This window comes from Trachurus japonicus, chromosome 6 (genome assembly GCF_045865225.1).
Source record: "Trachurus japonicus isolate A0001 chromosome 6, Traja_1.0".
Lineage (NCBI taxonomy): Eukaryota > Metazoa > Chordata > Actinopteri > Carangiformes > Carangidae > Trachurus > Trachurus japonicus.
This window is the reverse complement of record NC_140912.1, coordinates 8,277,127-8,290,115: the sequence shown is the minus strand read 5'-3', so window position 1 is coordinate 8,290,115 and position 12,989 is coordinate 8,277,127. Positions and strand designations below refer to the sequence as shown.

General features: G+C 41.2%; 1 protein-coding gene across 7 annotated transcripts in view; it reads right to left on the bottom strand.

The window, feature by feature from the left end:
• The window catches only part of srpk2 (SRSF protein kinase 2), a 73,913-nt gene that overhangs the window by 13,465 nt on the left and 47,459 nt on the right, over positions 1 to 12,989 (bottom strand). For 4 of the 7 annotated variants that reach the window (XM_085778550.1, XM_085778549.1, XM_085778548.1 and 1 more), the window contains 8 exons: positions 9,399 to 9,550; positions 7,113 to 7,221; positions 5,529 to 5,616; positions 5,106 to 5,193; positions 4,903 to 5,009; positions 2,916 to 3,081; positions 1,168 to 1,208; positions 121 to 439 (listed from right to left, as the gene is read on the bottom strand). In XM_085778550.1, coding sequence (XP_085634676.1) covers positions 121 to 439; positions 1,168 to 1,208; positions 2,916 to 3,081; positions 4,903 to 5,009; positions 5,106 to 5,193; positions 5,529 to 5,616; positions 7,113 to 7,221; positions 9,399 to 9,550 — 1,070 coding nt within the window. The remainder of the gene's footprint in view (positions 1 to 120; positions 440 to 1,167; positions 1,209 to 2,915; positions 3,082 to 4,902; positions 5,010 to 5,105; positions 5,194 to 5,528; positions 5,617 to 7,112; positions 7,222 to 9,398; positions 9,551 to 12,989) is intronic. The other 3 variants (XM_085778554.1, XM_085778551.1, XM_085778553.1) reach the window with 1 other exon arrangement.

Below are 12,989 nucleotides of genomic sequence, written 5' to 3'. Positions count from 1 at the left end.
GTGAACTTGAACTGAAGGATTCCCACAGACGACCAGAGTGGCACTGATCATTGATAAAATGAAAAAAGGAGTACTCTACACTTGTATTTATTAGCAAAAACCCAGGATGGCATGACTCACATGTATGATTAGTCAACCTGATGGGCCTCTCCCTCTCTCCTCCCTCCTCCTCCTCGTCTTCCCCGTCCTCTTCATCGTCGTCATCGTCGTCGCTCTCTCCCAGGGCCATGCTGGGGCCGATCTGCGGCGGCGGCTGCAGCGGCGAAGACAGGTTGTGTTCCGGCGCCCCTTTCTCTCCCCCTTCTTTGGCTCTCTCTTCCTTCTTCTCGGCCTCTCTCTCCAAGGCTTCGATCTCCAGCATCCTCCTCTCCAGCAGCTCCGCCTGCCGCTTCTGCTTCTTCTTCAGCTTCTTCTTTTTGTTCTTGGAGATCTTGCCCACCTGAGAGGAAAACACAGGACAGAAGAGGGAGAGTCAGGGGCGAGGCAAAGGACAAATGCAGGAAAGGGAGACATTGAAGGAAGGAAAGGTTTTGATACTTATTTGAGTGTTGGGATATGATTCATAAATAATGTCCATTAACACAAATATTTCTGTTTGGGACAGATTACATCATTTCTGTCTAATGAAACCATGCAGCTGGTGGTTGAGAAATTCTGGAAAACACTAGAAACTGGAGTTCGAACCCATTTCCGAGTTTTCTGTTGTTGTTGTTTAGTTTTTTTGCTTGTGTGTGTTTAGTGACACTTCACAATAGCTGTGTCATATTTGCTGAGCTGATGTTTTTGACATCTTCACTCCATTTACCAGAAGCCTTTGCAAAACCTTTGAAAACAAGGCCACATCATCGATTCCTAGTTTTTACAGGACAACAAAAATATGTTACGGAAAAATTAAAATAGTCCGTTGGTTTAGATCTGGATAACTTATATAGATAATACTGTTTATCAATGGTTCAGGTTCAGATGAGCATCTGTTCCTGCTAATATAGAGAGCGAGTAGATTTTCTTTTTAATATTGCGATGCACTAAGTGTCTCCAACAATTGTGACACTCAGACCAAAGATCTGTGTATGAATGTACAGTATTTTGTTTTTCACTTGTGTGTGTGTGTGTCTGCGTGCATGTTTATGTTTGTGTGTGTTTGCATTTCTCTCATTTCATACTCACATCAGTTGTACTCACCGGTTTGAGCTGAGGGGCTGTGCTAACTGACAGACAGAGAGAAAACAGCAACAATCAGAGGCTTCAAAGTTTCACAGACATCAATCCGTCACACAAGCCAGTTCAACACTTTGTTCAATATCCTGTATTCTGGACCATAAATCAGTAGATCACGTATTTGCTCTCCTTTTGAAGACTTGATACAGAATCTGTAAGATAAGTGAGCAAAAAACAAATGATCATGAATATCTTTCACTCTTCTTTCCCAATGTCCTCTTTGCTGTGGCCATTGTGTCCCATGTACGCTCAGTCTTGTACTGTCTTCTCAGCATGTAAAAGCATACATTAACCACAAGCCTGCACTTGTGTTTATGCATTGTGTTTATCTTGTCTTGTCAGTCACTGACAGATTCGAGACCTTCTATTTTGACAGTAGATGGTTTTCTGTGCTAGACATTAATTGTGTAGAAATGTAAGCAGTGTAATTGGTTACCCTAAGGCTCAAAAAGACTCCATTGGCTGATGCAAGCAATTGACAGCTCATGAGAGGAGGATGGGGGAGGGGTTCACCGAGAGGACAGGGTTCACGTTGAGTTCGTCAAGTCTGTTCTGTAAGAACTTGACGTTTTTCAGTGGGGGAACTTGGCGACAGAAGATGAAACAAAACGAGAAATATCTGTGTGCAGCTAAAAAAAAAAAAAGGCACGCAGGCGAGGAGGCACAAAAAGCCTCCTGTTAGAATCCTTTTTCTTTACAGAGCATCTCAATAATAAAACATGATCATTTACAAAAACATTTTTTTACTGATGATTCATGTTTTATTCCACTTATTATAAACACAGATTTCAAATCAGGAATAGGAGCTGTTACGGGGCGGTGCATGGCGCAGTGGTTAAGGCAGCCGCCCCATGTACTGTAGAGGCTACAGTCCTCAACGCAGGCGTCCCCGGTTCGAATCCCGCGTCGGGCAGACCTTTCCTGCATGTCATTCCCCCTCTCTCTGCCTCCCCCTTTCCTGTCTATCTCTACTATGGCTATCAAATAAAGGCATAAAAGCCAAAAAAATATACTTAAAAAGGAATAGGAGCTGTTACTTACTTCATGTATTATGTGTATCCCCTTTGCCTCAAATCTATTTTTAGATGAAAAAAGCTACAGAGCTTGAACAAAGAAAACACTAAACCAGCAGACTTCACTGCATGCTGGGTTTTCTGTGGAGGTATACTGCTGCCAACATTTTTATTTTTATCTTTATTTCACTGTTAATCAAGAGAATACAATACGTGATTATTTGGAAACAAACTTTGGGAGACAAAACCTTCATAAATAATCCACAAAAGGGGAAAACAATTGTGCATTCCAGTTAAATGCTCAACTTCAAACATTCAAATCAGTTCAGTGGAAAAGTGGTGGCATGTAAACAGAATAAAAACACCTGCGAAACCTTGTGTCTTTTTAGAATATCACAGTTTAAAATGTGGACGTTTCACCACAGTGCCCGTTGTTATTTTGCAGGGGTTCTACTTACTTGGTTTCCCCCACCATGGCTTTGCAGAGGTCATGTGCCAGTGTTTCTTGTTTTATATTGTGTTACCTGTGAACACAGCCACGCTCCCTGGTTATCTTACCTTAGCTGGAAACATCCCCTCTTTTTTTTCCTGTTTCTCATACAGACATGAGAATGACAACCCTCAGCAAGAAAACAAGAGTCAAATGATACAGTACGTTAAACGTGAGTGTGGGTGAATCCCTACCTGCTGATCCGGATGGCGGTGGGGCTCCGGCTTTCTGCCACTCGGTCGCCTCCATGGCCATGCGCCTGACAAAAGCATCATCCACACACATCAGGATGTTCTCTGGCTTGATGTCTGTGTGGATGATTTTACACTTTGTGTGGAGGTAGTCCAAACCCTGCAGGACCTACAAACACAATCAGATAAACAGACACACACTTTTATTACTGAAAATCATGCTCGCTCTTCTGGTTAAACAGTGCTCAGTCTGCTCAGTTTGGATTCTCTACCTCCCTCATTTTCCCTCCTTCTCAGAGCTAAATTAGCCATTCTTCCACTGCGTGTCATTCTCAGAGGGCAGAGAGGAGAGGCTGTTGATGTTTTTGTTTCACTGTTTCTCTCATTTGTTTCTGTCCGGAGGCTTTCGAGATTGAAGCGGAAAACCGCTCTCATTTAATTTCTACTCATCTTGGGCTCGTCTTTTGAGCGGCGAGAGCCTGGCAGGCGCCGAAATAGCTCACCAAGTTCACATGCTCATCAGGTGGCTGAGGGGAAAATGCCTAAAAGTCCTGCGTCTTATTAGGGCGGCAGTGGTACTGAAGTGTGAAGTGCACAATACCATGCACTGTATTAGGAGGCCTAGGCACTGGGTGTTTTCTTGAATCCGATTCCATGTTTCATTTCTTTATCCACCTCCTTCTTCCTCTTCTACATAGTGAGCAAATGTTTTCTCAACCTCGGATACCCAGTATAGATACTTTACATCCTGTAAAGTACACTGTTCTTAAACCACAAGGGAAGCAGTCAATAAACATACCTATATTCTCTTGTAAAGGATTTTGTTGGACAGCCTCATGTTTACCATAACAAATACAGGAGTCACTGAAGCAGAGGTTGCAGGTGTATGATATTATTCTCTCCTGAGTAAAACATACTGAGTTATAACTATTAATCTTGTGTTGCCACCCAAAGCACAACGAACAACTGCAAATGTTACTGTGGCCGATCTATGAGTGTTCTGACTGCTGACTGTGTCTCGTCTGTGTATGTTCTTATTGAGAAATGTGTGTCCAACTGTCCATGTATGTGTGTGTTCTCAGCTGCACATGTTTGAACTGTCCCACAGGGGATATACTGTATAGGTTAAGTTCTTCCAATTAACTTGAAACGCCAAAAGAGTCAGCAAAGATACAGCAGACTGTATATGAAATAAAAACACCAAAGTAACACTAACACAAAATGAACACATACATCAAGAGGGCATTAGAAACGTCATTAAATTGATGTCTGATGTTTTAAATATGCTAGGCTATGTTGTTGTTTGTTTGTTTTCTTGCTGTTATTATTATATGTTTCATCATCTTTAACTTTTTGAAATAGAGTATAATTTTGGTGTTGATACTAAGCCAATGCAATTTTACCTATAGAAAGGGACAGATACTATAAGTTTTTCTTCATCCTGCTCCTTTTCATTTATGGTGATTATGTGTACATCATGTATATGTGCAATCAAGTGTGTAAACCATGAATGGAATAAATTGAAATGAAATGAAAATTATTTTTTTTAAAAGAAAGAAAAGAAATCATTTTTCATTAATAGATTTAATAGGGTCCAGTTTACGGTGAATACCATCAGATTTTTAGGCAGACAGGTCTCAGACTGAAAAAGCTTCTATTCTAGTGTCATACCTGAACTAAACATCTGTCTGTCCACCCATCCCCTTCCTTGGCCCCTCAACCAAAGCACAAATAAATCTCCAATATCTCCAGTGGTGTAATAAATATCTCTGTGTACGACGTCTGCTGCTCTGTCACTGTTATGAACCTGTGATTTTACAAATGCTGGTTTTCAGTGGCTAGATGCATGATTTATTCAGATTTTGAGTACATGCACTCACCAGTCATCAATATCATGGATATTATTATGTCTATAAATACATTTGGTCTCTGTGTGTGTGTGTGTGTGTGTGTGCGTGTGATGAGAGCGAGCGCATGTGTGTCTCCTTACCTGTTTGATTATGCTCTTGACACATGGCAGCGGCAGACCTTGGTAGTTGGATTTAATAATCCACTTGAGCAGGTGGTGACCCAGCACCTCAAACACCATACACACATCTGGGATGCAGAGTCAAGGATTGACTTTATCACACACACATACTGTAGTATATAAAACACATGTAAAACATACACAAACACTCCTGATCAGGATACGTATGCCGTTGACTCCAGAGATCTTGAAGTCATCTATCAGCTGAACTACCATGTCCTTGTTGGGGTCGATGGGGTCGCTCTCTCTCACCTGAAAGCAAAGAGGACAATGAGATAAAGCAAACATGGGAGAGAGGCGAGGATAAGAGAGCTTAGAGAACAATGGAGAGAGAAATGTGGGAGATGAAGATCCAGAATTGATTTGAAGATGACTGGTCCCTGCAGCCAGCATAGAGGATAAATGACCAGTGTGTCGTATTGCTTGTTAACAGTGAGACAAACAGAGAGAGCAGCAAGGCCAGAGGAGGAGAAGTGAGGAGGCAGAGAAGAAGGCAATGAAAGAGGGATGAATGCATCTGGGAGGATGAAGAAAATGGAAATAATAAGACTCCTCAACGACAGACTGATACAGATTCAGATTCTTACACATCGCAGCAGTTTGATCTCATCCAGGGCCGTCTCTGTGTAATGCTGGGCGCTCTTCACCACCTTCATCGCCACAAAGTTCTTCACTCTGTAAAGACACGCACAAAGACACATTCATGGTGACTCACAATCCAATAGACTAATAGCACTAATGTGTCCATGTGAGCGATGTGAAATAGCACCTGGACTAATACTGGCTGACACTTCATTCACACTGCCCACACTGGCACTGGAAATGCAAATGTATGAGACATGTGGCATTTTCGCCCAGAGAAATAATGTCAACATTATGTAACAGTGCACCAGTGACAGACTGCTGTGGCCTTATCAGATTTCACATGTTCACATTTTTTGCAGTTGACAATGTGCATGTCAGATGTTTGTCACTGCATTGTGTGTGTAATGTCTATGACATCTGTTTGTAGCCCCATGCGATTGTATCACTGCTGGTTTCGCTGCAGCAATAAGCCAATGCATGAACTTAAAAAGAAATTACCAGCTGCAATTTTGACAGTCAATTTGTTGTAAAGGTAAAAATTATTAAGGGAAAATCTTAAGCTTCAATTAGTTCCTTTCATTACTTGTCCGTTATTCTAAACATTTAGCACTATTTCTGGACAATTTATACATAATGCAAACATAACAGACAGCAATAAAACCATGTTTTGTAGTGTTTTCATGTGTTTATGTTTACAATTTCCTATCACTATGTGATGGACAATAAAGGTTTTGGAATTTAATTAAGGGATCTTAAAGCACTTGCCAGTCTGAAACACAAATATATAATGCTGGTTTGATCTTTTATCTTTCATTGAAAAATACAAATGAAAAGATAAAGAAGAGAGAAATAATTTACATAAAACTGTAGTACTAGAACTGAAAGAAAGAAAGAAAGAAAGAAAGAAAGAAAGAAAGAAAGAAAGAAAGAAAGAAAGAAAGAAAGAAAGAAAGAAAGAAAGAAAGAAAGAAAGAAAGAAAGAAATATTCATCTGCCATGAATTCTGAGTGAATCATGTATGTTAGAATGAGAGAGGAGGTTATGTATCAATATTGACATAGTGAATATAACCAGGGGCCACTGACTGTTAGTCAAGCCGAGGTATTAACTGTAAAGTAATCCAACACCAACTCACTAGTTTACGACCACCATTAGTGTAATTGAGTTTGTATGTGACTGTGTGAGTGTGAGTCAGTGAAAGGTGACACTGAGTTGATGACACTGTCATCCATCCTCCCTGGTCGCCACGTCAACGCAGAAACATCATCATAGTGCAAATGGATGGAGCTGGTGCCAGTACACGGTGGTGTGGGTTGCAACCGTTGTCGTGGTGATGTGCCAGATGCCGTCAACAGGTGCATGTGCGGTGTATTTGATGTTGTGTGTGGGTTTCTATGAGAGCGAGGTGCAGGGGGACGACTGTCGACACCTTGAGTGCTCTTTCTGGGTTATGACGTGTTAGTGGTGAAGGTCTATGAGCATGAAAGCAGAGGGAAGCAGAATTCGAAAGCATGCGCTGTACCAGCTGTACTGTGTGTACTGCATGTGTGTGTGTGTGTGTGTGTGTGTGTGTGTGTGCGACTCACTGTATGTCCCAGCACAGCCATACGGTGGAGAAATGGCCCCACCCCAACTTCCTGATCACATGGTACCTCCCATTGAACAAATCCCCGATCTTCACCGGATGGTACCCTCCTGAGAGAGATAAAGAGAGAGAGAGAGGGGAGAGAAGATGAAGGTTACAGGCGACTGTGAGAGATAACCAGGCAATGACATGTAATCCATTAGTGAGGAAGGAGTGGAGGCAGAGCAGGAGGCAGAGGGAGGGAGGTCAAACAGACACAACGCCTGACAGGAGAGAAGTGTTTTACAACCAGGAAACAAAGAAGCAGGAGGAAAGTACAGCAGGGACACGTCCGGCGGCAGGTATCTGCTGCGCCGCGTGAGGCGATTAAGAAACAAAAACAAAGAGAACAAAACATATTGCAATTGAGATGAGACACGGTTTTAATGGGGATGTTGATCACTACAACTGTAATAATGGTGTTGATATGATTTCTTGCTGCGGTCCGTGCTAAGCATGCAGATTACCTTAGATCTGGAGAATATTATTTGTTGGTAGCACTACACTGCTTCATTTATGAGGATATGTTAAAACACATTGTTCTTTTATAAAATAATTACTAAAACAGCTTAATAAAAATCTGAACATTACTTCATAAAATCATAGAATTTACAGTATTGCCTACCATTGAATATTAATTTTAGCTATGTATATCTATTAATTTGTAACTGAATGTAAACCACAACTATTTTGAAACTTAAAATCTGAAGGTTTTTGGACATTTGACGATATCACATTGGATTCTAAAAAAAAATATGACAGCCATTTTACATTTTGGCTCTGGTATTAACAAGACAAAATTATTAATCAAGTCGGCCTATAAGCATCAGATGAAAATAACTGTCTGTGAATAGTGAACGCTGCTGGTGCTTGATAAATGAAAGTAATCTAGCGCTGCACAAGAGAAGCAGGTGAGAGCTTTTTTCAGCTCTGCTCCTGGAGCTGTATCCTCAACTGTGCATTCCTGTACACACTGCACCTCTGCCCAGGAGACATGAATACAGTATAATATCATTCATTGTGCTGACTCAACCTGGACAAATTCAACATTGTTATGAAACACCAAGCCTCATGATTCTATCTAGCAAAGGATCTCGGTCTTAATGAGATTATTGATGAAGTAAAAGTTCAACATGATTCTATTAGTGAAAAAACATTTTAATTTAGACAGAAAACATCCGGCATCATGAGTGTCACTGAAAGGCCAGAAATGTCACACAAAATCAAATGGTTTGTTTAATGAGAAAATAAAATAAGAACAAAAATCTAATACTAATACAAATTCTGTAATCGTTTATTAAGATGGAGCTGAATAACTAAAACTAGACATCAAACTCCTCTTTGTTCTTGCCACTGTGACACTTCCAGCTGGCACAGGGAGGAGAGGAGCTTGCCAGGCTTACATTGTTGTAGGTGAGTTTTATTGAACACTATATTGGTAAATGGTGTAGTTTCAAGTATAAAAGCATGGACACGCTGGAAAGGTGAGCAGGAGGTCGAGACTCACACACAGCAAACTACAAAGACTAGACAGAGGCCACTCCTGCAACACTATGTGCACTTCTGAGTACTTACCAAGTACTTTCAAAGTTTTTTAAAGTTGATAAGATGGTCGTAAATAAAAATGTGTGATTTTATGCATCATTGGTGTGTTCTGAATTGAATTAAATTGAATTGAATTAAACTGAATTAGGGATCTTTGTGAACCTGACAGTCTGAAACAAAAATGTATAATGTTGGTTTGATCTATTATCTTTCATCATACTCATGTGAGAACTGACAGTGTGGCTCTGCTTCCTTTTCTAAGATGAGTTTCTGAAAATAATATCAGAAAAGACTCTTCATGATGTATCATGGTATATGATGAAAATGCATCACAAGATTGACAGAAATCTAAAACATTTGCACATTTTTGAGACAGCGATGTAAATGAGCCTCTTCAGCACCATGAGCCTCTGCAGGGAACTAGTCTGCCGCTCCTCTCTGGCAACAACCAAACAACCTTGAAATGCTGGTGTCACAACTACTGAGCGTCTCACACTGATGGCTAAAGCGACACTGCTGCAAATCCTGTCAGGACGGAGGGAGGAAGAGGAGGCGACGCAGACAGAGTCAGACACAGGAGACGGTGTGAGACAGGGCGGCCATTGTTGAGCCCCGGACGGCAGATGTGGAGAGTGGAAGTAATGGGCTGGGACAGACTGGCTTCAGTGTGCGTGGTCTGTCTCTGTGTGTGTGTGGTGCTGACCTTTGCAGTAGTCTGCGGGGTCCTCCTGCTCCTCATCGTCAGAGCCCAGGATCTCCTCCTCCGGCTCGGGAGGCCCTGCCGGCTCAGGGGGAGGTGGAGGGGGCGGCGGGGGAGGAGGAGCGCTCACTGGGGCTTTCTGCTGGGTGTCAGGCCTGTAAACACATGAGTGGGATAAAAGTCAGGTAACCTCTCAGGTAGCTTACTTTCTTTTCTTACAGGAAAAAACATATTTGAAGACTTCTGTCTGTGACTCACAGCGAGTGCGTCTGTAGACTGAGCTCTAAGAGCAGATGACTAATATCAAAATAATGACTTCCAATCTTTCTGTATACACTGTATATAAATGTCAGTTCTTAAAGTGTGTGCTGCTGACTGCCACCATTAACAATGATTCATCCAGTACTGAGTTCACCAAAGCTTTTACATTTGGGACTTTGTGAGAGACTGGGTTTTTTCAGCAGAGAAAAAAAAAAAAAAAGACTTGAGTGACATGCTGCATTTCTGTTCTTTGGAATAAATAAAAGACAAACCACAGCTGGCTTGACCATCAATGCTGCTCAGCAAATAGAGAATAACATGCAAAAACTCATATATAAACAACTGAAAGCCCAAAACCAGTGTGTGAAAGGCATTCAAATTGACAAGAGGTCAATAAATGCCAGCTAACTGATATTTATAAGCATTTTTTTATACAAGGAGGACCAAGCCTACTGTAATAACATGCTTAAGTAGGTTTGAAAATGACTTTCTTCAACCCAAACAAGTTTGCTTAAAGATGGATGGATATTCCTGCAGCAGTCCCTATGATACATTCTGTTAAACTAAAAGCAAAATTAAACTGTGATCATTACCACATTATTATCCGATTTTCAATCACAGCTTTGGGGTTCATTGATTTTAAACTACTGTACTGTGTTTTAACAACAACAATAACAACCAGTGACAAAATAGTGATACGTTTGCAGGAACTTAAGACAGTACTGTGTCAGATTTCAAAAAGATTCAGCGTGTAGTCAAGTCAGTAACTGCAGCTGCTGACACTGTTTGGAGCTCGGAGACAGTCAGGTCGAACTAATCCACACCCACCCATCACCTCAGACATGAATCAGCACAAACATGGACACCATCCAGAATCAAGAGAAAACAACATCTTGTCCTTCAAGAGCATACTACAATGTAAAAACAATAGCCATCTTGATTGCAATATTCAAGTTGAATGGCTCTCAGCAGATCACATAGCTCATACCACACCAAGGCCAAACATTTTCTTCATTCATCAACATTTTCCAGATGATAATCTGGATGTTGTGGAAGAAACTGATCCAGATTAGGATCTGGACAACAACCTCACAGATCTGATGATGTGGTTTTACTCACATGATGTTATTTTCTGAGAGGTTAAAAAAAGAAAGAGAGACGCAATTTCAAAGGTAAGTGGTTAAAAAGATTCTTGGATCTGTCGCTTCAAAGGATTGGCACCAATTATAATGACTTCTTTCCCGGCTCACACCCTCCCCCCATCATTGATATTCGTCCCAAACAGTTTTTGATAATCTTGCTGACAAACAAACAAACAGAATATCTACCTAATGGCAGATGGATGCATAGATTAGACTTGATCAGGGTGGGTCAACCCTTTCACTGCACAGCTTTGTTCCACTTTGCTGCCCATGTCTAAAATGGACCTGATCCCGTGAGAGGGAAAAACACGAACCAGGCTGCAGAGCACAGACTGCCCCTTTCTTCAGGCCGGGGCTACTAGTTTAGCATTTAGCTGGCTCTCCTACCCAGGGTGACTTACAGTGATTGATCAGGCGGGGGGATTCATTGTTTTGCTTTTAGGACGTTGCCATGGCACACATGGCTATTTGTGGAGAACTTGGGGACACGGGTGTAACGTTTTTTCTGCTTTCTGAACCTCTACGACGTCCTTGTACTACCAATGTGCTGCTCGTGTCAGGACAAACTACTGTGCAGCAAAGATTCCCTAATGAGCAACACATTGTAACATAAGAAAACCCATCAAAGACATAGATGGACACATGCATACACAGGGGATGCAGCATAACGAAACATGCTGCAAATACAGTACATGCAATACAACCAAATACAGAAGCTCACTAAAACTGATCTGGGCCACCATACAGTACATTTTCTACACAAGTTACTGTACCGTGTGTTTTAGGGACACACATCTTCACAGTGCGGTACTGACTACAGAAGTTAATTCAGACCATAGAGATATTTGATTGGATGAGGAGCTGAGTGCCATGAGTGCTGGTATAGATAACAATAGCACTGGGACTCATAACTACATGCATCACTCCACTTTACAGATATTCAATTAACTGTTAATTAGTGTAATATTAGTGTATTGTAACAAATGAGAGATGTTCAAGTATGTGACCATCCACTCTGAAACTATAATGTTTTGTATTTTATTGTATGTACTGTAATATATTGTATTGTATGTAATATATTTTATAAGTAGGCATTGTTTTTAATGCATTTTAATTATTGTACTGCTCAAGGCACCTGCCCCAGAGACTACGGTTGAAAATTAGCCAACTTGGCTAAACCAGCATGTTAACAGAAATATGCACTGTCTCTGTATATTTTAAACCAATACACTAAACTTAACTAAACTAAACAAGGTGCTGCAGCTGGTGCAGGATACTTCAGCACATAGTAATGTGTAGACCAAGTAGCAAGCTAGTGCACAGGTAAAGAAAATGTTTATGTTGCTAAGCAACAGCCCTCTACCGATCCAGTTGTAGAACTATTTGTGTTGGCGTGACATGAAATAAACAAAGAAATCACAATCTGCTGTTGCTTATTATTGTTGATGCTTGTAGAAGCGCTGGGTGCTGAGGGGGGGATGTTGGACTGAATATCAACACAGCACGTCCTTGTGTGTGATGTTGCTTTACTGTTTCACATTGATTGCTAAAAGTATTTTGACTCAAAGATGTTTTATATATTATCTTTCATATAAATGCACTCACTGTAGTGCTGTAAGACAAGATGCTATGTGCTCTTAAATTCATTTAAAAAGAAAAAAAGGTCCTCATTGCAGGTGGCCCCGGTTCGAATCCCGCGCCGAGCGCCCCTATCCTGCGTGTCATTCCCCCCTCTCTGCCTCCCATTTCCTGTCTCTCTCAACTATCCTGTCGATTAAAGGCAAAAAAGCCCCAAAAAATATATTTTAAAAAAAGAAAAAAAATCAAATTTCAAATCAGACATTTCCATATATTAACTCCAGTCTTTAGAGAACTGTCTGTTTCAACTCCTGTCCTGTATTTCTGCGAATCAGACAACTCTCTGTGGAGGCCGAGCCTCCGAGAGCTTGACAAACATTCCTTATTCAGCGTCACATCACGGCACCGGCAACATGATCAAAAGCTAAATTGGGACAGAAAAAAAAAATGAACACATGAACACACAAAGCCAGGGCTTGTGAGCTAATATTTAATTGTGGTCACAGGCGCAGACACATGATGGAGGCTCTCGGTGCGTTCCCATGGCAACTGCAGAGCAAAAGGGGGGTTGGAAGGTGGTGGTGGTGATGGGGGGATCCGAGACACAAAGTGT